A 27,021-nucleotide genomic window follows, 5' to 3' on the forward strand; every position below is an offset into this window, starting at 1 on the left:
CACGAAAAATTTTTGGGGTCTTTAGGGGAACCTGAAATTTTAGTTGAACCAGGAGGGGGATTGTTAAATTTTAAATGGAGAAAATTGGGAAAACAAGGGAACGCGAAAATTTTGAGCGGACGCGAGGTGGGAATGCGAAATTTTTTGTCAATATTTTTTCCAAAACGCCCATTTCCCCCCGCCGTAAATAACGATCGGTCCCTTAGGCCTCAGACATGAATCGGGGCCTATAGTTGAAAGATAGAGTTCATTAGGCCTGGAGAACTTTAAAAATATTATGTAGTGTCATATGTGACAAAAAAAATTATGTATAAATTCCCCGGACTGAATTATTTCACAGCCCACAAAAAATAAAATAAAGTTGAACCCCCCGCTATCTTGGTCACATGACAGATCACGAGAAGTGTTGTAATGGTCATGTGACTTCACTCAGCTTCACTTTGTAAGGTCGATCACAGCTGCTGTTTTCTGTGCATGCACTCGCAAAATGATTCTTTTAATCGGTATTTTTGCTTTATTGGTGCCATATGTGGCCGCTGACACACCTGCAAATTGTTCATATGAAGAAATTGTGGGTGAATGGACATTTTCAGTGAGTGGTGGGGGAGGAGACAACACACTCAATTGTTCAAGTCCAGGTAAGCTTAAATTAATTTTTTGTATTCAATAAATCAGATTACAATGATTATGACACGTATGAGCGCTAGGCAAACTTGTATTATCCATCAACTTATGAACAAAACACTAATAATTATAATTTTAAATAATTATGGTGTCAAATGTGTATTTATTGATGTTTTGTACTAATTAAATGGTTACATGACGTATAATTATAAAGCATTGCCATTGTGCATTGACATTGTAAAGAAATAGACTGCGGAACTCAGTCTTCAATGATAGTCCGTCATTTATCCATTGGTCGTTTATGACTATCATTTGAAGACTGAGTTCTTATTATACATCTTCCGAGGAGCAGTTTTAGACAATAGCTCAGGATTATTGGGGCAGAGGTTATCTTTTGAATTCTTTCATGACCACTGAAGCATAGTCACGCCTGTCAAGGACACTCGACGTGAATTTAAAAACCATGTCACTCGCCATAAAAGAATGTCAAAGGTCATAAAACACCAATTTGGTGTCTTTCCTCTCCTCGGAATATGATGCTCAAGGCCTATGACTGGTAAAGAAAGGCCAAGTCGAGTAAAAAAAAAAATTCAAGTCCAGGTTTTCAAAAAAAAAGGAGGTAGAGGGGGCTTTTTATTTTTATCGCAATATCGGTGTAAAAACCCATACTTTGAGCTGTTTTAGCGTATATACAATAATGCCTGGAAAAAGGAGGCCTTTTTTATTTTCTTATTCTGAGAGGTTGGCCCCTCTAATTCTGTCGGTCGGCATAACGTCACTTGCGATATATCGCTTCTTCCCACAGGTTGCTTTTGCCGAAATTTGGCTGTTCCATCTTGGACACGAAGGTATCTAGGCAGGTTTCATGTACGCCACGGGCAGGCCCGTACGCAGGGGGGTGCGACAAAGTATACAAAAAGTCCCAAAATTGAATAATTTGCGAGTGTAGCGAAATTGCCCCCCCTTTGGAAAAAAAAAAGTGCACTTTTAAAAATCAGCACCCCAAAAAAAAAATCCTGCGTGCACGGGCCTGGCCACGAGGTTACTATCATTTGAGTACATTGACACAAACTACAATGGCTCATCAATAATCGCTTGCAAATAGAACATAAACCCATCTAACTCGGAAAAGATCGATGTAGCTTTGATGATAGGAAAAGGGCCACTTGGGAAAAAAAGTTTTTATTTATAACGGGTGCCTTGGATATTTTTCCACTTGAAGAAATACGAAAATTCGTTTACAAGAAAAGAATACAGTTCCTGACTAATCACTCTCAGCAAAAGTGCCATTAACAGTATTATTGTTTGTGTTTATCATTTTTAACCTTGTTTGTTTTGCATTTTCTCTTCTTTATTTACTGCAGGTCCTGTCACTTACAGTGTGACAGTCAACCTTCTCTACCCAGATGTAGCTGTTGATACCGTCACTGGCCATAAAGGTTTCTGGACTATCATCTATAACCAAGGATTTGAGGTGGTTCTCAACAACAAGAAATATTTTGCATTCTCCAAGTATACACAGGATGGGGAGAAGGTGACGAGTATCTGTGATGAGACCCTACCAGGATGGGTGCATAATACTGTGGGTTCTGATTGGGCATGCTATGTGGGACAGAAGATGAACAAGAAGAGCTTACCAACAAAGTAAGAGAGGGCATATGCTTTTATAAATCTTAAATCAGGGCCGTAGCAAGGTTGAAAAATGTGGGGTGGCCATCACAAATGTGGAACGGTCAAAATACAAATATAATTAATATATGCCAAAATTGGAATAAAGATATAAAGAAAACGTAATAAATTTCTCAAAAAGTGGGGCGACTATGGCCTCCCCGCTTGCCACCGCACTGTCTTAAAATTATGTTGTACATGCAGCATGCTTATTTCATTTGTCTTTAGAAGATGTATTTTCAAATATTTTGTCTTTTCTATATTATATTAAGGCCAACCATTGAAATAATCTGTTTCCAATGTTTGAGTTATTTTGTTTCAGCAGTTTTGATAATAGAAGCAAAAATAGATGTGTATAACAATCATGCCCAATATTTCCGATGTTTTTTTTTTTACCGTGTTTTTGTTCACACCATCTAAAATGGAACATATCTTGTGCTTAATCAATTTTACTGGGCTAATGAGAAAAATTCTAGTCTTCTGATATCAAATTCTCAGTTTTTATAAGGAAAAGTGGTGGATATGGGGCTGCTGATCTGGTCACATCTTAGAAAATATTAATGTGTAGAGGAGGGACTATCAATTTGCAAAAGTAAATGTTGGGAAAAAATCACATACATTTCATTTTGATGCCCTAGATCAACTTTGCAGTTCAATTTGTCTTTTAAATTAAGGTCTTCTCACATCAATAATCAGAACACATCAAATTATATCTGTACCACAGGCCACAAAAAGAACAGATGTATCAGACTGACCATGACATGATCAAGAAGATCAACGCTGCTCAGAACTCTTGGGTTGCTGGTGACTATCCTGAGTTTGACAAGATGACCATGGAACAGATGATTAAGAAATCTGGAGGAAGGAAGTCTAGAGTTGCTGTGTAAGTAGTTATAGTGTTTAAAATCTTTTGTGGTATAGGTTTTTACATGTTTGCTGTAAGTTTTGAAGGTTTGAATGGATTCCTTTGTGCGCCACTGTGACAGGATCATGGGCTGAATGTTCTAAAATATGTATCAAATTTAAGATACATGTCAAAAGGTTAACTTAGGCATGTTTGCACAGAATCAGTTCCCTTGATTCTTGGCACAAAATTTATTTCTCATTCATCAATCTGAGCATTGACTACTACCATACCAAAAATGCATATTTAAGCCGAGACTGCTTTATGGCCCATTTCACGGTTAGGCGCCACTTTTGGTCAAAAAAACTCGAAATTTTCAAAATGGATTAAATTTCATTTAATGGGGGTTTTCTTTTCCAAATAAGACCAGATTTTCATAAAAATATCATTTCCCAGCTTAAATCTCTCTACTTCTTGAAGAAAATTATGATTTATTATCTCATGTTATGTAATTTTTTAACAAATTTGATAAATATTGAGTAGTGAATATTTATACTTTGACTGTCCAATATATAATAGATATTTAAAATAAACAAGTGTGTCATAGGCTCTCTTCTGACCAAATTTGGGCAACTTTTGTTGTGTAATGACAAATTTATGGCCATTTAAATGTAATTTTTGTGGTAAAAAGGAAATTGACATGAAAAGGTTTACTCAACAATTTTAATAATCAATGAATGACTCTGATATTTCACAGCTTTGAAGGTCATAATATGGGTAATGTTCACAAATAATATCAGCCAGTTTGAAAACACAGGTCAAATTCAAGATTCTGATGTTTGTGCAATTTTGGATGTGACTGATGTCAATGTGAACGGAAACCACACACTGTAAAGCAGAGTATATTTCAGAAAAGAATGATTCAACGAGTTTTCACACCCCCAGTGAATTAAATGGGATATATTGAAATATATCAACCTGTGTTAGTGTTCATTTTAAAACATTGTTTACAATTTATAGAAGCGGATGTGACATTTTCAATTGTGAACAGAATATTTCATTATTACAAACAGTTTGATTGTCAAAAATATAAGCTTTAAGTAGGGATGACCAATGAACCATCAACATGATTAGAACGCTCCCATAGACATGCAGGGAGCTCAACTGTGCACTGCTTGCACAGACATTTCTAAATTGATCTCATTCTTTTATTTTTCAATATTTTTCTGTACAAATTTGGGAAGTGAATACCAATTATATTTTGTAACTATCTTGCAAATTACAGCAACACAACTTATTTCATTTTCCTGTAAGTGCGAGTCAAAATTGTTCCATCGCCACAGTGCGTTTAATTGCCAGTGGCTAAGTTCAGCACTGCTCAAGAATGGCACAAAATATTCATGTCAATAATTTCAGGTGAAAAACGTGGCCTACTGAGCTGTAATTTGGCAGAGTTGCCAATAATACCTCTATCATACCCTCTGTAAAAAGGAAAAAAAATAAACAAGTAGATCTCGAAAGTTACAAATTAAATCACCAGCTTCCCTTTGGAATTTCCATACTCCTTTCAAATCATGCTAAGAAAACACCTTTCTGAACATAAATGTGAAGTTTCGTGCTCATTCGATGTATTTTTCACCTGATTTCAACCCTAAACGTTTTCTTATATTTAGGCCTATACCATCTACAACTTGCTGCTGGCTATACCTTGTTTAGAACTTTCAAAAGAAGTACCTGAATGTGCAACCATAACTGTTTCAAAATAGCCCTTGAAAGTCATGCAGGTGACTCCGAGGTCATGCATTGAATTGGTTTGAATGAAGAATACTACGGGAACCAGCACATGAGCATGATGAGTGAAGTGGGTAAACCTCTATTGTTGTGAATGAGTCAATGACCTTCAATGACACTTAAAATTTTGTTTGCATACACCTACTAATTGGTCATTATTAAACCCAATAACATTGACATTTTGGTTGTGAAAAAAAAGTTCACCTGGACTTAGTGCAATTTTGATTTTGTGCCATATCGGCCATCTTGGATGATTTTTGGCAAATGTTCTCTAAATGCATGATTTCAATGCCTCGGTTTGAAAAAATAATTGATGCCATTGACTAGTAAAGTGCCATTTCATAAGAAACCCCTTTGATACTTTCACAATATGCTTGTTTCATGTTTGCATTTATGTTAAAATAAAGAAATATATAAAGGTAAATATATGCTTATGCCAATTTTGCTCCCAACTGCTATTTTTGGACCTTGTCATTTTATTTCGTTCCAATGACCGGTCAGAATGGGAAACTTTGAAAATTCATAATTCGAAAGGTTTTTGACCGATTTTGACCATTTAACCACCAAAATACTTCTGTTGATGAGTTCTATCCAGAAAACAATCTTTTGTAGCAATAGGGGCAACATGAAAGTTTGATGGTTATCCCTACTTTAAGCACTTCTAACACATATATTTTGTGAGATTCTATTGAATTGAGCTATGTTAAAATGTTTTTCCAGACCCTTTATATTTTTGACAAGCAAAATGTTTATAATACTGAAATATTCCGTTCACAATTGAAAATGTCACATCCGCCTCTATAAATTGTATACAAAACTGTCTCCTAAAGACAACAACAAAGCCATGAAATAATCATATGTGACGTGTATGAAATAATTAAACCTATTTTAGAAAGTAAAATATCATGTTGTTTAAGTATTTTGACCTAAAAACTACTAATTTTGAGGATGTGACATGTGAACGGAAATGGAAGCTTTTTGAGTCCCCTGTCACAATTAAAGAAGGCATACTGAATTAAAGATTTGTTGTGCCTTTTAACCCCCCACAAACCTGTAATGAAATAACTTCAAACTGGCATCCTAGTCCCATTCCTGTCTTAGTTCTTTGAAGAAACTATTTTGGATGTGACACATGTGAACGGAAACTTTGAAATGTCATCTGTAAGCTAAGTTGATGAAGGAGTTTTCATTAAATGGTGTCAGTAGATAGCTCATAGCAGGAGATTTTTAAAAATCAAGGAGAAAAAATTCTGCCACTTATTTGTTAATAAATTATACTATTTGGAAAATTAATCGGATGTGACAAAACTGTGAACGGAATTTGTTGGCAAAAAATTCAAAATATCGCTGTATCTACATATTAAGAGCAACAAGTGTAATTTGTTCAACAAATAGTAACAAGACTCTGAACTTTACTAAAACACACTAGTTTGCCATTCATGTAAAGTATTAGTCGATCTATTCCACATTGAATAAGGTACATAGATGTGAACGGAAAATGTCACATCCGAATTCAGAAATTTAAATGGTTCTCATGCTAGTTTAACTGACTACTACTACTTTGTTCATGTATGGCTGTATATTGCAACTTGTTCACTACATAAAAACAACAAAAGCAGCTGGTAGGCTCAACATAGTTAAAAGTGGCAGCATTGGAAAATAAATGTCTGTTTCCGGGTTGCTAGTGAAATGTGGTTTTTGACCACTTCTTACCCATGTGCGCCCTGAAAGATAAAAGCAGAAAGGCCGATTAAGCTAGTGGAGGTAGGCTATACAGAGACAATGAAAAATCACCAACAGTCAATTATGTAACCCCATTATTTTTTACACACCAGGCCAGATATGTTGAAAATCAAAAAGTGGCGCCTAACCGTGAAATGGGCCTTATCCATATTCGGTGTTTAATAATTTTAGACTTTATTTCGGGTTTTGAAAGTCAATTATTAACTTTTAACAATAATTTTATTTTTAATGACATCCATAATAGGAGACCCAAGCCAGCTTTAGCTACACCAAACCTGAAATCAACAGTAGCCAACCTGCCATCACACTTTGACTGGAGAGATATTGATGGTGATAACTATGTGTCTCCCGTTCGTGACCAAGCGGCCTGTGGAAGCTGTTACTCCTTTGCATCAATGGCTATGATTGAAGCTAGACTACGGATTGCCAGTAACAACACACTCCAAGTGGTGCTATCACCACAGAACACAGTGTCTTGCAGTGAATATGCACAAGGTAAGGTCATTAATTTTAATTCGAGTTTATATAATGTATATTGCTGGTAATAAGGCAGTGGTTTTTTTGTAACAAATGCTTTAACACTCAAAAGCAACACTTCCCATAAAATAAGGGTCTCTACTACAGGGTGCGTGCAGAACCTTGAAAAGCCAAAAAAGTGCTTGAAAGTACTTGAAAATCAAAATGCCTTTTCAAGGCCTTGAAAGTCCTGGAATTTTGTTGAAAAGTCCTTGAAATTTATGGAAAGTCCTTAAAGAAAAAATGTGCTGAAACAATAAAAAATTATGTTACAAATAAATAAGAAAAGAAGTTTGGAAATAAATCTGTCTTGTAGGCCTATATATTTTTCATTTTGTATGCTATACACATAACTCTTTTTGTACTCATATATTTCCAATTTTAAAATGAAAATTCCTTAGAACCCTGACTGGATGACTCGACTAGATAAAGGTACCCATTTAGCATGCATGTTGTCAAATTTTTATCCTATTGAGTACACCTTTTCATGCCCAAAATTGATGAATTTTAGTCCATTATCGGACCAGCATGTTATATGATTGCGTCGGTTTTGCGTTCAAAAACTCATCTCTTTTTCCTCAATGAATATTACCCAAGTAAGAAGTATGTCATGTGCATTAAGGAACGATGACATTTGAGATGATGCTGGACTGATGATGCTGATGATGTATAGGCCTATATGTATACTCTAATATCAAGTCATGTTTAAGTGTAAATGGAAACAAACTTCGGTCAAAGGTTTGATATGAACCTTTTAGCTGTATCCTTTGGCTTTGTGCAGCCGTCGTTGTGAACATGGGGGTGGGGTGGGGTGGGGGAGGTTGGGTGGGGGTGAGTGTGTGTAGGCCTATGTATTTCCTTTGGGATAGGCCTACTATTTTAGTCCCAATTTGTAGTGACATCACTCTGTATGTTTAACATACCGAATTTTACAAATTACTCTTAAATCATAAAATGTATTCTTCAGGCACATTCATTAGTACCCCCCCATGTGGGCCCCCTCCCACATACCCGAAGAGGGGTGGGGGTCAAAAATTTGATGAATCATTGTTTTTATATTGTGCATTATATATATCAATTTCAATCATGTAGGCCATATTATTAGGCCAAGAAAACACTTTGAAGAATGTCTCTCATATGTACAAAAGTATAGGAAAGTGAATATTTAAAACCACTTTTTTAGGATGAAGGAAGCATTTTTTCAAAAAAAGTCCAAAACAGGTTTTTATGTCAAAAATTGTCTCTTTTGGGGTGCTAAATCTGCTAAAATGTTTGTCGTCCTGAAATTTTAACCAAAAGCACACTGACCATCAAGGCCCAGGATGGGGTGCCAGTTGGTGGGGGTGGGGAGGCAGTGGATGCAAGCACAAATGGTTAATTATTGTTTTATCTTTCTGCTTCACATATATCAACGTAAGCCATATTGGTCATGTAATAAAGCCAAAAAACATTTTTTAAGAGTGTCTCTTGTGCATAAAAGTATAGGAAACTCGAAACTTTAAAGCATGTTTTCTGGAAGAAAGAAGCACTTTTTATTAAAAGTGTAGAACAAGCCAGTAGCTTTGAAATGTTCTTTTTACCCTCTGACTTTGGCTTTGGGGGGCTTCGTCCCCTCAACCCCCACCAGGGCTTCGCCCCTGGACCCCCGGCCCGTAGTCGTGAGCGCCACGCTCACTCTGCTTCATAAGTGTCCCTATTTCTAGTTTTCAAAAGTTGGCAGGTATGCACTGGGCTGCTGTGACTAGACCACTGGGTATTTTTCTACTTTTTTACACACACCTATCTCTGGGTCGTTCCGTTCAAAGGTACTTGAAAATTAATTTTTGGGTACTTGAAAGTCCTTGAAAAGTCCTTGAATTTGAAATAGAGGTGGCTGCACGCACCCTGCTACTAGTATGTGTAACAGTTTATGCTTTATGTGTGCATTTTATTCTTTACCAAAGTAAAAGACAGTTGTGGTGAGTTTTTTAATGTATATTTTTTATTCATATCAAACTTATTTGGACATCATACATGATTTGGATGGAAATTGTGTAATAAATACATCAATTATGGGAAATTTTGCTATATTTGAGTGAAATTTGGTGTACTGTCCCAGAAATTTGTTCCAGGCCTGGCCAGCTGTCACCTCATCTTGCAAAATCTAGGGTAAAAGGTGGAATCTACTCTCATTATAAAAGAGAGTAGAGTAGACATAATTTTGCCAATATTTTGTGTTGGTTACAATTTCTAAGGTTTCTTGTGCAAGTAATAAAAGGGAAGAGAAGAACAGAATGATAGAGGTACAAAATTTTGGTCGCCATCCATGATAATCTGATGTAGTGGATTTCACATGATTTATTTCATTTTGAATTATGTGGAATTATATGACTTCCATGTTATTTCTATGGTACCATATCAAGTTTGTGATTTTTTTTTTTCTTCCTTTAGGTTGTGAAGGTGGTTTTCCTTACCTGATAGCTGGCAAATATGCAGAGGATTTTGGTCTTATAGAGGAATCATGCTATCCTTATGAAGGCAAAGATACAGCATGCAAGAAAACAAGCTGCAAAAGATACTATGCTACTGATTACAAATATGTAGGAGGATACTATGGTGCCTGCAATGAAGAACTCATGATGATACAACTAGTCAAGAATGGCCCAATAGCTGTAGGGTTTGAAGTTCTAGGTGATTTCATGCAGTATAAAGGAGGTATATACCACCACACAGGTATCAGTAATAAATTTAGCCCATTTGAAATGACCAACCATGCTGTGCTTGTTGTTGGGTATGGCCAAGATGATAAAAGCGGTGAGAAGTATTGGATCGTGAAGAACAGCTGGAGTACTACCTGGGGAGAAAAGGGTTATTTCCGTATAAGACGGGGTACAGATGAGGTTGCCATAGAAAGCATGGCTTTAGAATCATTCCCAATTTACCCTTAATATTGAGTCATACATAGAGCTTATTTTTGAATAGTGAATTAATGCAAGAACTTTTTATGATATGATATTTAGTGCAGGGGAACTCAATTTGCAGTAATTTAAGATTTTGTAAATTAGATTTATAAACATTCAGTAACAAGCTATTTTCATCGAGAACACAATGGACCATCACGTTTGTCCTCCTTAATCACTTGGTATGCCCATTGTTTTTCTGGCAGTAGTGTTCAATTAGATGCTCTTGGTGAATAGACCTTGTGTCATAATCTGATCCACTCAGGCCATTTGGCTGTTCCAGTTGAAATCTATTCACCCCCTGTGGAAGACAGGACCTTAATCTCCCACACAGGGGAGTGTAAATTTCAAATAGAGTAACCTATTCAGGTAACGCTTTTGAAATTCACACTCCCTGTGTGGAAGATTTAAGATCATGTCTTCCATAGGGGGTGTGTGGATCTCATCTGGAATGGCCCATTGTCAGAAATTATGAATATGAAATAATAGCATAAGAAGAGGCAAAAGAAAGAATACAAAAGATAGGTGGACATTTAAACCAATGTGCAATGACAATAATTTGTATTGTGTTCAAAACTGACATCGGTCTGAGTAGATTAGATCATATCATAATATTATGAACAGAAAAATATGAAAATCCAGGGTACAGTTGGGTTTCTTTGAATTGAGGTAAATAATCTTGTATGATCAGTCACAATGAAGTGTGATATTCATCTTGTGAAACAAGTTATTTGTTCATTGAACAAATTTATTTCCAGGTATTTGTTCATTATATTATTTCAATCCTTATTGAGTTTTCCTTTTCTTTTTCTTGCCAAAATATAATATCTACTTTCCTACATCTTACTAACATACACTTGCTTTGAAATTAAAATGTCAATGTCACTGCCATATTATACTTTGTTCAATGTATAAGTGGCAAAAATTATTTGGTTTTGTTACTGCATACATCAACAAAATCTCGCAAAGTGCACTATGGTGCTGTGTCTATGTCATGCACGCCATTCTATATCAATCCATGATTTCATGAGTCTTGCCAGTTACAGGGGTAACAAATTATAACTTCTGCTGAGTCCAACTTGTGTAAAAGTTATGAAACTTGTAATGGTCAAGGTGACTAGGCTCCAGGACTAGCACACTGCAACCATGTTAAGAATGGACCAATCATAGGTGCAAGTTCTTTTCAGACTTAATTCCAAATTGTTCAAGTGTACCAAATGTACAATATTTGAAGTAAAGTTATCATTTTACAATTCAAATTGAAGTTTAAAAAGCTATTCAATTTGAATTTTTAAATGAAAATTTAATAAAATATATCATCGAAAGCTTTTTAAAATTAAGTTTGATTTGTAAAATAACAACTTACTTCGGATATATATTATCACACTCAATGTCTTTGTAAAGTATCTTCAGTGTGTAAAATTGCTTCAAAAGCTATTCACATACCCATCTTTGTATTTGAAGTATATGTATATTTTGCTCTTAATTTTAAGCTATTCTCCCTTGTGCAAACTGAATAATGTTATCAGGTGAATTATTTATGTTACAATTTGTGCCTTCTGAACTAATGGGTTTTTCTTGTACAAAAGAATAAGCAGGTTAGCACAAATGAGAATAGCTTAAATAAATATGTTGTACAGGAAAAACTACAATGTTCTTCATTTCAGCACGAGGTATATGTGCATTGTGAGTTAATGGTGCGATACATAAAACTGCCTGTGACCTTTAAAGCAAACAGGTTACACCCAAAACAATTAATAAGGAACTAATATCATTTACTTAACCACAGTGTGAAAACTTCATTATGCCAAGTGAATTTTTGTAGGAACTACTTTAGTTCAAATGAAATTATTATTATTATGTCATCATTCTGCCTACCATAGAAAATGTTCAATATATACTGCATCTATCTGCCTGTTGTAGAAAACATTCAATAACCTGGGTGCTATACAGTAAAGATTGATATTCACAAATGAGGAGTAATCAAAATGAAGAGAACTTAAAAATGTGTGTAAACCAACAAAGAAACCATTTCTGAATCATTGCCATCTCCATTCACTGCCAACTGTAGTGAAGAAGAATAGTATGTAAAAACATGGACATAGGCTTCTTTTTAGACAATTTAGCTGTAGCACACAGGGATGTACTTGAATTTAAACCCAACAGCCAATGGCTGGCACCTTTGCTGTTGGGTTGGTAAAACTGCTAAATTACTTGCCTGGTAGCAATTTAACCTGTTTAACAAACCTTAATTTTCTCTTATGAGCAACTTAAGAAGACACCAGTTTGTCAGATGGATACTTGCTTAGCTGGTTACTTTTAGTGGTTACCTGCTTGGCTGTCAAGTGCCAAAATAGTTTTTAAGGTTTAACTCTGGTAGCATAGTAATGTTATCTCCTATCATTCTGTAAATGCTGACCATTATGGTCAATAATAAATAGATTTTTATGCAAATAAGACTGGAATGTGTAAATTACATGCAATATGTCAAGTGACATCTAATATGTAAAGTAAGTCATTTTTGTAAAAAATCAGTGTGGACAAAATGGACAACTTTTGTTACATTCAGTACTAAATAAACTTATTTTTCTGAAAGAAGATATCCAAGATAGTATCATATTAGAAGTGTCTCTTGTATGAAGTGATATGTGGAGTAATGTGTGTTTAGCTCATCATGGAAATGGGCTGCTAGTCCAGTTAAATCCATACACCCCCTATGGAAGACATGACCTTAATCTACTATATGGTTACTTGGTTGGGTGACTGCATTTGAATTATTCACCTTGAGTCGACCGGAGATGATATCATTTGTCGTCACACCAATGTGCACATTGTTTAGCATACATCTGTTACTGCTCATGAAAGCCCTGAAGTGCGCAGTGACAATGTGCAACTCAACGTGATGACATCAAAGGTCTGCCGGCAAAGGCTTATGGGATTAATGGGATGGGTGGCAGCAGCAGTTATTATATAGTCATGCTTGGGTGGATAAGCACAATGAAAAGCTTCAAGATTTTTAGATTAGAGTGGGTTGGTTAGTTTATAAATTACATCAAAAATGTTCCTTTTACTAGGGGACCTCTGCAAATTCATGTCATTGTGTAAATTTAGTAGTTACTTGTAAAAATGAAAATAATTTCAGACACATACACAATCCATTAACACACAAGTATTGTTTGCTTGAATATTGTACACATACAGGGTGCACAACTTCCCCCTTAATACTTTTTAAATAAATTGAAAAATATTTGACAAAATGCTAACTTGTAAAAAGACATGTGTAGCCTTATTTGTTTTACACCGACAGCAGAATAAATTATAGCATCACACGTCATTGCGTTCAGTCACAATGGTTCATTATGTAAAAAAAAGACTGTTTGAAACTGTTAAAAGTTGCATCTGAGTCCATAGCAGTGTCAACTCTCAAACAATACAGCAGGCAGGCATATTCATGTGTTTATTAAAGAAAACCTGACTACTATGGGCTCAGGTGCAACTTTTAAAACAGCCTCTTTTTTTTTTTTACATAATCAACCATTGTGACTGAACGCAATGATGTGTGATGCTATAAATGGTCAAGAGGGGTAAAACAAATACGGCTATATACATATCTTTTTTCATTTTTACATTTCGTAAAATATTTTTCGACTTATTTAAAGAAGTATTAGGGGGAACTTATAAGTTGTGCACCCTGTAGTTCAGGCAGAAGTAAGCTCTTTAGATATGTGAGGCAAAAGTGACCCACTTCCTATTTATTTTACTTTACATGAACCACAAAACATACTTTTCCAACCGACCTGTTTCCGCGAATCCTTCATATATTAGTGCAAACGCTTTCAAAAATCTGATTGATCAACTTGACTGGCTGAACCCATAGCATACCTATCTTTTGTCTGAATTCCATCTAAAAAGAATTACCGGGTATTCATTTACCTCTTAGAAAACCAGGAATATCATAATTTCACAAACATATTGAAATTAAATTTACCATTAATTTCAGATAGCTATGGAATAATACACTATTTTATGAAATAAGTTTGTTCCCAATCAATATCCTTTCCACCATTTTGCATAAATGGGATAATTTTTCAATCTTTGTAATGAATTGATGCATTTAATTACCAGGACACCATCAACAGAATACCAAAAATGACCATTAATATTAGCAGCGTTATCATAGTCACAACCTGTACAGGCCACAGAACTCCAAGACGATAGAAACACCTGCAAGAAAAAAAAAGCAGAACATATTTTTTAAACCAGATTACATCATTTTGTAATAAAATTTTATCCAAGGATGATTTGCAAAAAAATAACTAGTCTACAATTGTCATGCATCATGACTTTCATAACAAAGTGTCTTTGATAACAAAGTGCTACTGCAGAAGATAACAAAGTCATCTGCTTAGACGAGAACTGTGCTATCTACTGAAGATAACAAAGTCACCTGCTTAGACGACAACGGCACTATGATCTGAATATTACAAAGTCATCTACTTAGAATACAACAGTGCTATCTACAGAAGATAATAAAGTCATTTATTAGAAGACAAGTGTTACTGCAGAAGAACAAATTCATCTGCTTCGATAAGGAGAGTGCTATCTACTGAAGATAAACGGTCAGCTACTTAAAAAAGAACAGTGTTATCTACTGAATATAAAATCATCTGCTTTGAAGACAACAGTGATATCTAATGAAGATAAATTCATCTGCTTAGATGAGGAGAGTGCTATCTACTGAAGATAACAAAGTCATGCATAGAAGACAACAGTGATATCTTTTGAAGATTATAAAGTCATCTACTTAGAGTACAACTGCTATCTACAGAAGATAACAAAGTCATCTGCTTGGAAAAGAACAGTGCTATCTACAGAAGATAACAAAGTCATCTGCTTAGATGACAGGCGCTGTCTACTAACGATAACAAAGTCATCTGCTTAGAAAAGTGCTATCTACTGAAGATAGCAAAGTCATCTGTTAGAAGATAAGTGCTACTGTCAGTAGTCATCTGCTTCAATGAGGAGAGTGATATCTACTGTAGATAAAAGGTCAGCTGCTTAGAAGAAAACAGTGCTATAGTTTGATCAGCTCGTAATTGGCGGGCCTTATAACATCGCGGATTAATATCAATATATTTTATTTTGAGAAATGAGTTCTGACATCTCGCTAGAAGCATCACAAAGTATTAATTGAAGTCTAATTTATTTTATAACACACACAATATAGACCAGACAGGTCCACTTTAATACTTTTAAAAGCCTAACAATTCCCGCCGTTTAAGAGCTGATCAAAGTATATCTACTGAAGATAAAATCATCTGTTTAGAAGACAACAATGATATATATTCTGAAGATAACAAAGTCATCTGCTTAGATGAGGAAAGTGCTATCTACTGAAGATAACGAAATAATCTGCGTAGATGAACAGAGTGCTATCTACTGAAGATAAGTCATCTGATTAGATGACAAGTGCTATCTACTGAAGATAAAGTCATGCGTAGAAGACAACAGTCTTCTGAAGATAACAAAGTCATCTGCTTGGAAGAGAACAGTGCTATCAACTGAAGATAACAAAGTCATCTGTTAGAAGACAAGTGCTACTACAGAAGATGAAGTAATTTGCTTTGAAGAGAACAGTGCTATCAACTGAAGATAACAAAGTCATCTGCGTAGAAGACAACAATGATATCTACTGAAGATAACAAAGTAATCTGCTTAGACGACAACGGTGCAATCTACTCATGATAACAAAGTTGGTATACCTACTGACAACAAAGTAGTCTGCTTAGAAAACAAATGCTATCTACTGAGGATAACAAAGTCATCTACTTGACGATAACAGTGCTATGGCCTATCTACAGAAGATAACAAAATCATATGCGTAGAAGACAACAGTGTTATCTTCTGACGATTACAAAGTCATCTGCTTATAAGATAACAGTGCTATCTACAGAAGATAATAAAGTCATCTGCTTAGAAGACAAGTGCTATCTACTAACAATAACAAAGTCATCTGCTTAGAACAGTGCTATCTACTGAAGATAACAACGTCATCTGCTTAGAACAGTGCTATCTACTGAAGATAACAAAGTAATCTGCTTAGACGACAACGGTGCAATCTACTCATGATAACAAAGTTGGTATACCTACTGACAACAAAGTAGTCTGCTTAGAAAACAAATGCTATCTACTGAGGAAAACAAAGTCATTTACTTGACGATAACAGTGCTAGGGCCTATCTACAGAAGATAACAAAGTCATATGCGTAGAAGACAACAGTGCTATTTTGTGACGATTACAAAGTCATATGCGTATAAGAGAACAGTGCTATCTACTGAAGATAATAAAGTCATCTGCTTAGAAGACCAGCGCTATCTACTAACGATAACAAAGTCATCTGCTTAGACGACAACGGCGCTATCTTCTGAAGATAACAAAGTCATCTGCTTAGAACAGTGTTATCTACTGAAGATAACAAAGTCATCTGTTTGAAGACAAGTGCTACTACAGAAGATACCAAAGTCATTTGCTTAGAAGAGAAGTACTATCTACTGAAGATAGCAAAGTCATCTGCATAGATGAAGAGTGATATGTACTGAGGATAAAAGGCCAGCTGCTTAGAAGAGAACAGTGCTATCTACTGAAGATAACAAAGTCATCTGCTTTGACGACAACGGCGCTATCTTCTGAAGATAACAAAGTCATCTGCTTAGAACAGTGTTATCTACTGAAGATAACAAAGTCATCTGTTTGAAGACAAGTGCTACTACAGAAGATAACAAAGTAATTTGCTTAGAAGAGAAGTACTATCTACTGAAGATAGCAAAGTCATCTGCATAGATGAAGAGTGATATGTACTGAGGATAAAAGGCCAGCTGCTTAGAAGAGAACAGTGCTATCTACTGAAGATAACAAAGTCATCTGCATAGATGAAGAGTGATATGTACTGAGGATAAAAGGCCAGCTGCTTAGAAGAGAACAGTGCTATCTACTGAAGATAACAAAGTTGACGACAAGTGCTATCTACTGAAATTGAAGTGATATGTGGAGTAATGTGTGTTTACCTCATCATGGAAATGGGCTAGTCCAGTTAAATCCATACACTCCCGATGGAAGACATGACCTTGATCTGCTATGTAGTTACTTGATTGGGTGACTACATTTGAATTATTCACCTTTTCGGTAAATCCCTTAAGCCTTTGTGGGGAGATCTGAGATGATATCATTTGATGTCACACCGATGTGCACATTGTTTAACATACATCTGTACTGCACATTTGAAAGCCATGAAGTGTGCAGTAATGATGTGCGCATCAACATGATGACATTAGAGGTCTGCCAGCAAAGACCTGGGATTTACTGAAAAGGTGAATTCACGCTCCTATGGGGAATTGAGGTCATGTCTTCCAGAAGGGGTGTATAAAACCTGACCCTACTTGAATGGTCCGTCCTCCCATTGGATTTTTTATTGCCTTATATAATTAATTTTCAAGGCTATTGGATAACAGACACCCGCAAGAGGTTTAAGTCCTAAGGTTGTGGAGCAATTTTAGAATGGTAGTACCATAGTAGTAGCAATCCCAAAAATCCCAACTCTTTCCCCTAATCTAAATCTCAAGATACCAATCTTTCGCTTTGATCCCTTATCCCATTAGCGCGAATCCGGCTTGAAATGTGTGTGTGGGGGGGGGGCAAAAATTGGCTAAAAAGAACAAAAAAATGCTTGGATGGGATAGCACAATGAAAAGCTTCCAAGATTTTTAGATGAGAGTGGGTTGGTTATTTTATAAATTACATCAAAATGTTCCATTTACTAAGGAAACCTCGGCAAATCCATGTGTAAATGTAGTGGTTACTATGTAAAAATATAAACAATTTCAGACTCAGAAATAAGCCATTAACACACAGTATTGGGTGCTTGAAGATTGTGCACAGTTCATTAGTATGTTTTCGGGTATGTGAGTCAAACGTGACCCACTTCTCTTTATTTCACTTTACACTGACCACAAAACATACTTGAAAAGATTTTTTCAACCAACCTGTTTAGCTCTGTTTCCGCAAATCCTTCATTTAACAGTGCAAACACTTTCAAAAATCAAATTGATCAACTTGACTGGCTGAACCCATAGCATACCTATCTTTTCTCTGAATTCTATTTTTGAAACATTATTCATTTACCTCTTAGAAAACCAAGAATATCATATTTTCACAAGCATATTGAAATTAAATTTACCATAATTCCAAATATAGCTATGGAGTAGTACACTATTTTATGAAATAACTTTGTTCCCAATCAATATCCTTTTCGCCATTTAAACATTTTGAATAAATGGGATAATTTTTCAACCTTTCAAATGGATCCATGCATTTAATTACCAGGACAAAGTAATACGTCTAAAGCATCAACATAACACCAAAAACGATTATTAATATTAGCAGTATTGTCATGGCCCCAATCTGTACAGGCCACAGAACTCCAAGACGATCGAAACACCTGCAAAAAGAAAAAAAAAGCAGAACACATAAACCAGATTACATCATTTTGTAATAAAAATTTATCCAAGGATGATTTGCAAAAAATAATTAGTATACAATTGCCATGCAATGCATCATGACTTTGTCTTTGAGGCTGTGATGATAATTTTGTGCCATCAGATGATTATCAGTAAACAAAAATTGAATGTACTTGACTAGCTATTATTATATACCTCACAATGCATTGTCTTTGAAATTATTCTATATAAAAATGTACTATTCCAGGGGTAATTATATAATCATGTTCTTGTTCAAATCCCATTTAATGTATTCAAAATGGGAGGAGTGGGTTTACAGCTCATAAAAACACAAACAGTAACATTTTTTTTTGCTTCTGCATGGTGCATTTCTGGGAGCACTGTCATTGCATTCTGGATGTTTTATTTGAGATATCGAAAAATATATTATATTGTAATGCATGAAAGCCTTAGAAAAACATTTTCAAGCAAATTTTCCCATGCAGTTTGTTTATTCGGTGAAATTAAGAAATATTGAAAAGGTCTAATTTTGAAATCTAAACTGCTTTGCAACTGATTTAATCATTAATACTTGGGATATGAAGTATACACCAATCCGAGAAGCGTTTACTGTATTTGGCCCTCTATTGACGGCAACACAGATGTACCAGAGCGGGAGATTTAATTCGTAATTCAATACTCATGATTGTGTATTGAATATCACTGTTGTGTACAATTCCCGGGTACAATTCTGTATAGCACACAATAAATAATGGATAGAACCCCGACCTCAGGACACCGCAGTTTTACATCAGGGACACCGCAGTAATGGCGAAGTCGGATAGGTGTATATTTTATCTCATCATAAAACCTGACACAAAAATAGATAAATAAATAGATAGGTAAATTAATTCAAAAACTAAATTAATTCGTTCATTAATTAATTAATTAAAAAATAATTATAGTGACTATAAATTATACATGGAATCAATTTAAGGGATTATGTTTATTTTTTTCAGACAATAGTGCTAAAATTGAAGAAAGCACAGTCATCCATTTATCAAACAACAGTGTTGAAAATAGCAATTTTTTGAATTGGACAACAGTGCTATCTACTGAAGATAACAAAGTCATCTGCTTAGAAGAGAATAGTGCTATCTACTGAGGATAAGAAAGTCATTTGTTTAGATTAGAACAGTGCTATATACTGAAGATAAAGTCATCGGTGAAAAGACAACAGTGATATCTGTACTGAAGATAACAAAATAATCTGCTTAGAAGACAACAATGCTATCTACTCATGATAACAAAGTCATCTGCCAAGCAGAGATTCAAGAGAAAAGTGATATCTACTGAAGATAACAAAGTCATTTGCTTGGAAGGCAATAGATGTATCTACTGAAGATAAGTCATCTACTTAGAAGACAAGTACTATCTACTGAAGATGACAAAGTCTATCTTCTGAAAAGCAGATGACTTTGTTAATTTCAGTAGATAGCTGTTGTCGTTGGTTCACCTCAAGTTTGGTAGTGACGTATGTGCGTATTTTGCTCGCCGCAGTGTCGAATCGCGCACGGAAAGTTAAACGCGCTAAGTGTACACACACGCGTACAGAGGCGGTTTGTTGGCACGCTTACGGCGCAACCGCGAAATAGCATTGACGTCACTACCAAACTTGAGGTGAACCAAATTATAAGCAGATGAGTTTGTATCTTCAGTAGATAGCACTGTCCTGTTCTAAGCAGATGCCATTGTTATCGTTAGTAGATAGCACTGTTGTGATGAAAACAGTCACCTGCTTCGATAAGAAGATGACCATCTGGCATCTGCTTAGAAGACAGCAGTGCTATCTACTAAAGGTAACAAAGTCATCTGCCTAGAATCCAACTGTGCTATCTACTGAAGATTACAAAATCGTCTACTTAGAATACAACAACAAAGATAACAGTGCTATATACTGACAACAAAGTCATCAGCTTCGATGAGGAGAGTGTTATCTACTGAAGATAAAAGGTCAGCAGCTTAGAAGAAAACAATGTTATCTACTGCAGATAAAAAGTCATCTGCTTAGAAGACAACATGATATATCTACTGAAGATAACAAAGTCATCTGCTTAGATGAGGAAAGTGCTATCTACTGAATATAACGAAATAATCTGCGTATATGAAGAGAGTGCTATCTACTGAAGATAAGTCACCTGATTAAACGACAAGTGCTATCTACTGAAGATAAAGCCATGCATAGAAGACAACAGTCTTCTGAAGATAACAAAGTCACATGTTAGAAGACAAGTGCTACTACAGATGATAACAAAGTCATTTGCTTTGAAGAGAAGTACTATCTACTGCGTAGAAGACAACAATGATATCTACTGAAGATAACAAAGTCATCTGCTTAGACGACAACGGTGCTATCTACTTATAACAAAGTTGGTAGGCCTACTGACAACAAAGTAGCCTGCTTAGAAAACAAATGCTATCTATTGAGGATGACAAAGTCATCTGCTTGACGATAACAGTGCTGGGGCCTATCTACAGAAGATAACAAAATCATATGCGTAGAAGACAACTTCTGAAGATTACAAAATCATCTACTTATAAGAGAACAGTGCTATCTACAGAAGATAACAAAGTCATCTGCTTAGATGACAAGCGCTATCTACTAACGATAACAAAGTCAACTGCTTAAAACAGTGCTATCTACTGAAGATAGCGAAGTCATCTGTTAGAAAACTTAGAAGACAAGTGCTACTACAGAAGATAACAAAGTCATTTGCTTAGAAGAGAAGTACTATCTACTGAAGATAGCAAAGTCATCTGTTAGAAGACAAGTGCTACTACAGAAGATAACAAAGTCATTTGCTTAGAAGAGAAGTACTATCTACTGAAGATAGCAAAGTCATCTGCATAGATGAAGAGTGATATGTACTGAGGATAAAAGGCCAGCTGCTTAGAAGAGAACAGTGCTATCTACTGAAGATAACAAAGTCATCTGCTTTGACGACAAGCGTTATCTACTGAAATTAAATTCATCTACGTAGAAGACAACAGTGCTATCTTTTGAAAATATCGACAATGACAAAGTCATCTGCTTGTAAGACAAGTGCTATCTTCTAAAGATAATGAAGTAATCTGCTTAGAAGACAATAGTATTTACTGAAGATAACAAAGTCATCTGCCTTAGAAGAAAACAGTGCTATCTGACGATAACAAAGTCATCTGCTTAGATGAGGAGTGCTTTCTACTGAAGATAAAATGTCATCTGCTTAGACGACAAGTGCTATCTACTGAAGATAAAGTCATATGCGTTGAAGACAACAGTGCTTCTTCTGAAGATTACAAAGTCATCTATTTAGAAGACAATATCTACAGAAGATAACAAAGTCTTCTGCTTAGTAGAGAACAGTGCTATCCACTAACGATAAGTCATCTGCATAGACGACATAATATCTACAATAGATTACAATAGGGTTATTACGCATTAGTGCTATCAATATAAGAAAATTTAAGTGCTAGTAAAGATAAATGTATCGCACACAAGTTTACAGAAAACAGTGCTATCTACTGAAGATAGCAAAGTTTGCTTAAATGACAAAAAGTGCTATCTTTTGACATGACTGATATGGTACAAAAGCTACAATTTTATCATACAGCATGACATCTACTGTAGATATATAGCAACGTCATCTGCCTACCAGATAGCAGTGTTATTTAGCACACATATAAACAAGGTCATCAGCAAAATTGACTCTATACATGCAGAGGTTAGAAAATAATTTGTCATGCTTATTCAAGTTTATTCAATTCGCCTATTTAGGCCTACGTTCACATAATTATTCAAAAATATACGTACCATCTAGACACAGCATTTCTGTCACGGTTCCTTGCATCAAAGGGGACGTCAGGGTCCTGCATGACAATTGCTGCAACCTGGGGCCCTTGGGCCTCTAAGAAGTCTACTCGGGTGATTAACTGGAGGGAAAAGATTTGTAACATAATTGAATACGCCTATACATGCTTTTGGTGAAAAAAACGATTTTGAACTTCAAAAGTTATTCATAATTATGATCAACTATGATTATCAAAGGTCTATGAAGTAGCATTTGAGAAACAATGAAGCATTTCAGAATGTTTGATGCTTTACTCATTTGAATGCAGGTTTTTTTCTCATTTGAATGGTGTAAAAAAATGATCAAAGAGCTATCCTACCCTATCAATCAAGTGCTGTTTTCTTCTCGATTCAATTTGTAGAATCTCGATTTGGTTCAGTAATCTACACTTCTCTTGGTAATACTGTTTTGCCATATGCTCCCTCACGCTCAGAACTTCAGACATTTCATTCGTTATCCGCCCAGTATCACAAATGTGGCCCTTCAATTCTGTCGTGACTATATCTCGTTCCTCAGCCGTCTTCAACAGGTCCGCGTCACATTTGCTGAGTTTTTCCTTCAGGAGATCAGCTTCTTCTCGGACCGTTGATAAATTCTTTCGATAATCGTCCAGAACTAACTCCTTCTCTTCAATCTGCTTCATGATACCCTGGATTCGCAAACAGCACATTAGTTTAATACTCTTGTCGTTATCGTCATTGTCGTCGTCATCGTCATCATCACCATCATCATCATCATCATCATCATCATCATCATCATCATCATCATCATCATCACCATCATCATCATCATCATCATCATCATCATCATCATCATCATCATCATCATCATCATCATCTTTATCCTCATTCTGATCCTCATTCTCTTCCTCATTCTCATCGATCCTTATCCTCATCGTCCTTATCCTTATCCTCATTCTCATCCTCATTCTCATCATCCCCATTCTCATCATCCCCATTCTCATCCTCATTGATCCTCATCCTTATCCTCATCCTCGTCATCATCATCATCATCATCATCATCATCATCATCATCATCATCATCATCATCATCATCATCATCATCAATCATCATCCTTCATCCTCGTCATCATCATCGATCTGCTGCTTGGAACTTTGGATGAATCAAAGCATCAAAAACGTCTCTTCAGGTTTTGCTCGTAAAGCTGAGGTCCTCTGTCAATAAGTGCATGGAACATAGTGATAATAATTTCGATATACACCCTTTACTTACCGGTATGACAGACTCCTCTTTGCTCCGAAGATTTTCTGACAACGTTTTGACTTTCTTTCTCATTTTTGATAGTTGGCTTTTGTGCTCGCCAAGTTCTTTCTTCCTCTTTTCCTCAAGCCTCCTAGTTTGTGCTTCTAACCTTGTAATCTTATCATTCCACTCTTTCATTTGTTTTATTACCGAGGCATTTTGTATTTCTTGGTCGTCGACAACTGAGGCTGGTTGCCGTAATTCATGTTCGCATGAATCAGATTGCATTCTCGAATCTCTCATATCTCCTGCATTATCTTGTTGATGATAATCAACTGTTGTAGTATGTTTCCAAAATCAATTTAAAAAAAAGGAAAAAATATATCGTTAGCTCAAACTCACCATTGAAAGATGTAGCAAAACCTATATTTCATGAATAATCCGGGGGGGTATCACGTATAAAAGTTGTAAGCATGCATATGAAAATATAGGTCCCATATTATAATACCTATAAGCAATGGCTGAGTTTGAAATGTGGGCCTACCATTACAAAACACAACTTTTCATCTATTCGTACGTTAGTTCGTTCGTTCATTCATTTATTCATTCATGCATTTGTCCCCTTTTCTTCTTCTTCTTCTTTCTTCTTCTTCTTCTTCTTCTTCTTCTTCTTCTTCTTCTTCTTCTTCTTCTTCTTCTTCTTCTTCGTTAGTAGTACCAACTTCAGTATCATGAATATTAAACAAGTACAAGCTTTGAATGCCGTATCACGGTACGGTACCAACTCTTCACCTTTTATTAGATCATCCAGAGATAACGCATCTGCCCCTGTTCTTTCAGCATCACCCGAGATATTTATTTCTTCATCCGAATCATCCGGAGCGGTCGGAAGGTTCTCGTTCGCACTCGGCAATGAACTGAAATTCTTCCAATCGTTTGAAGGGAGGGACATTGTAACGGTGACGGAATCGGTAGAAAGAGAAGGCAAATCTGCGGCTCTTGAATCTGTTGAATCTGAAGAAGGGTCCCCGCTGGAATCCTTCCTTCTAGGTCTTGGACTCTGTACGTTTTCCAGCGCAGCAGCCATGGGTGGCTGTACTCAAATGTTACCTAGAAGTAAATAATTAAATGCTATAAATCATAATTGTGACACTTTTTAAACACGTGTCGTTAGGCGTATTTTACAAAATCCATCAAGGCCTGGTGAATATTACCTTCCCCCCTTAGACTTCCAACCATGGCTGTTTCAGCACCCTCAGTTCGCCAGTTCCAAAACTTGGCCCTACCAGTCCTGAGAGAGATGCTACCAACAGCCACCCTCCAGAAGCTGGTAGATGTCCAGTTTTTTACTCGCACCCGCTGTATACTGTGAGCACCAAGTGAGCACCTACGCACAGCACCAGAGGATGTTTAAAGACATTCCCACAACCCAATGGGATAGCACAGGCCACAGATTCCTCCTACTTCAAGCTTTCTTCTGCTTTATTGAAGTGTATCATATCAAGTATCAAGTATTATTTTGAAACGTATCTTTTGACTTTGACTTTGAAGAGATACTCAACTCCTCTAGATGAGGTCACCCGCATCCTATCATACATCACAAATCTAAAATAAAATCAACACCTATACCATTTGGTAAGTTTGGTTTTCATGCATGCAGGGGTGTGTTTATAGGCCTATGATAAACGCATGAAGGCATGTGTGTTTTGTCCTCTTTGACACCGTGTTTTGGGTGTGTGTTTATATCCTTTTTTTTAATCCTTTTTGACACCGTGTTTTGGACTTGCTCAAAATAAGATTACGAACTCATAAAAGCGTAACTTACCAACAAATATATAAGCTAGCACATCAAAAGATCTACAAAAGATGTAAAAATTCTCCTCATCTGCAGGCTTTCAATCACAACGTTGTTCTCTCTCATTATTTTATGCGATGTGCGTGATTGATCCTGTTGCACGCGTCAAATGTCTGAGAAAACGCGCGGTTCCGGGCGCAAACGCGTGAAGCAAAGCGTGGTGCGGTGAGTAATGTGCGTGCTCGTGACGCGACGGTGACTTCAAAGTTTGAAGCCCTATGAACGGAGTTGGACCATTTAGTCCTCAATGAGGTGTGTCTTGAGCACACAAAAATTATAGTCAGCTGTACAATACTTTAAATGATTCCTTAAATTAAGTACAATAATTAAACTACAACAAGGTGGCTGTGTACTCTCAGACATGCATGTAGTAAAAGTGCAATAACTTTGTAATTATTCGCGCAAGACATATAAAAGTATACATTTTTATAAAGGCAAGACATCAATAAATCTTAATATAAATACAGATTTGGGGTAAAAACAACAATTATGAAGAAAATCACAAAAAGTGAGTTTTTGGCAATATTTGTGAGGTACATCATAACAAAAAACACTCTTTCCGAAATATTTTATTTTGTTTTTAGCTCAATCTTGAGGCTCCATTCCAAAAACGGTTTTTTATTTTTTGATATTGGCCTTAGTTTTTGAGATATTGACCATATAAGGCATCAAATTGAACTTTTTAAAATTCACAAACGCCTATTTGCACAAAATGATGCCTAAAATCGGAAATAGACCAAAATATAAAAAAATGAGAAAACCGTTTCTTGAGTCGAGCATGCTTTTTACGATGATCATATTTGCTTACCGATAGATGCTATACTCATTGAGTTATCGTGTACCTAAATCGTCATTTTACCGAGAAAATGAACATTGAAATAATGGCCGTTAAAGTTTAAAGTGGTCACATTTTGCCCTTTCATCGAATCTCACAGGAGAATGCGGCAGTTTTCGCTTTTCTACCTTATATTATGTGAACATCGGGTCACAGCCCGTTGAGAAGTTTGAGCGAAATCCATTCATAACTTGATATTCAAATCGAGGAAAAGAACTTGAAAAAACCCACATTTTATCAGCTAAAACGGAGCCATTTGACCACTTGAAATTAGTGTTTCCAAAGGATGCGCCACGCATGCAGATAAGCGTCGCGTACGCGTAGCGTATCTGTGCGTTAACAAATTGCGCGATACGCAGCGCGATGCGTTGTTGCGCGCGTGTCACTCCGCTGATACAACAAAGATTTTCTCTCTTTTAAAATTGCAAACACGAATGAAATAGTGAAATAAAATCCATAAAATAGCGCAGTTGGAGTTTATAAATCTGGATTTTCTTTCCTTGTATTTATAAAAAACATAACAAAGTAACAAATATAAAAAAAAGCTCAATTTTGCGAAAGAAACAACGTCTTGAGTACACAGCCGCGTTAAACGACAATTTGAAACGATGAGTCTTTAAG

General features: G+C 36.0%; 3 protein-coding genes across 3 annotated transcripts in view; 2 read left to right on the forward strand and 1 right to left on the reverse strand.

The window, feature by feature from the left end:
• Window positions 1-27,021, forward strand: part of LOC140148677 (MICOS complex subunit mic25-a-like) — a 358,926-nt gene that overhangs the window by 276,462 nt on the left and 55,443 nt on the right. The gene's annotated exons all lie outside the window — the stretch shown is intronic.
• LOC140148672 (dipeptidyl peptidase 1-like) lies at window positions 451-12,736 on the forward strand. Its single transcript, XM_072170704.1, has 5 exons — window positions 451-638; window positions 1,989-2,268; window positions 3,017-3,175; window positions 6,915-7,165; window positions 9,617-12,736. The coding sequence occupies exons 1-5, from the start codon at window positions 488-490 to the stop codon at window positions 10,111-10,113; spliced, it is 1,338 nt and encodes a 445-aa protein (XP_072026805.1). The 5' UTR covers window positions 451-487; the 3' UTR covers window positions 10,114-12,736.
• On the reverse strand, window positions 18,520-24,112 carry LOC140147311 (uncharacterized). Its single transcript, XM_072169089.1, has 4 exons — window positions 23,741-24,112; window positions 22,827-23,156; window positions 22,471-22,589; window positions 18,520-18,619 (listed from the first exon to the last, which is right to left on the reverse strand). The coding sequence occupies exons 1-4, from the start codon at window positions 24,011-24,013 to the stop codon at window positions 18,520-18,522; spliced, it is 822 nt and encodes a 273-aa protein (XP_072025190.1). The 5' UTR covers window positions 24,014-24,112.

The sequence above is a fragment of the Amphiura filiformis genome, chromosome 3 (genome assembly GCF_039555335.1).
Source record: "Amphiura filiformis chromosome 3, Afil_fr2py, whole genome shotgun sequence".
NCBI lineage: Eukaryota > Metazoa > Echinodermata > Ophiuroidea > Amphilepidida > Amphiuridae > Amphiura > Amphiura filiformis.

What these genes read in the sequence shown, in the direction of transcription:
- LOC140147311 (XM_072169089.1), bottom strand. Translation starts at nt 24,013, where the DNA reads ATGAGAGATTCGAGAATGCAATCTGATTCATGCGAACATGAATTACGG. An exon ending in AAGAGGAGTCTGTCATACCG is followed by an intron (nt 23,157 to 23,740) that starts GTAAGTAAAGGG and finishes TTGCGAATCCAG; the next exon opens with GGTATCATGAAGCAGATTGA. An exon ending in AGAAATGCTGTGTCTAGATG is followed by an intron (nt 18,620 to 22,470) that starts GTACGTATATTT and finishes TTCTTTTTGCAG; the next exon opens with GTGTTTCGATCGTCTTGGAG.
- LOC140148672 (XM_072170704.1), top strand. Translation starts at nt 488, where the DNA reads ATGATTCTTTTAATCGGTATTTTTGCTTTATTGGTGCCATATGTGGCC. An exon ending in ACTCAATTGTTCAAGTCCAG is followed by an intron (nt 639 to 1,988) that starts GTAAGCTTAAAT and finishes TATTTACTGCAG; the next exon opens with GTCCTGTCACTTACAGTGTG. An exon ending in AAGAAGAGCTTACCAACAAA is followed by an intron (nt 2,269 to 3,016) that starts GTAAGAGAGGGC and finishes TCTGTACCACAG; the next exon opens with GCCACAAAAAGAACAGATGT.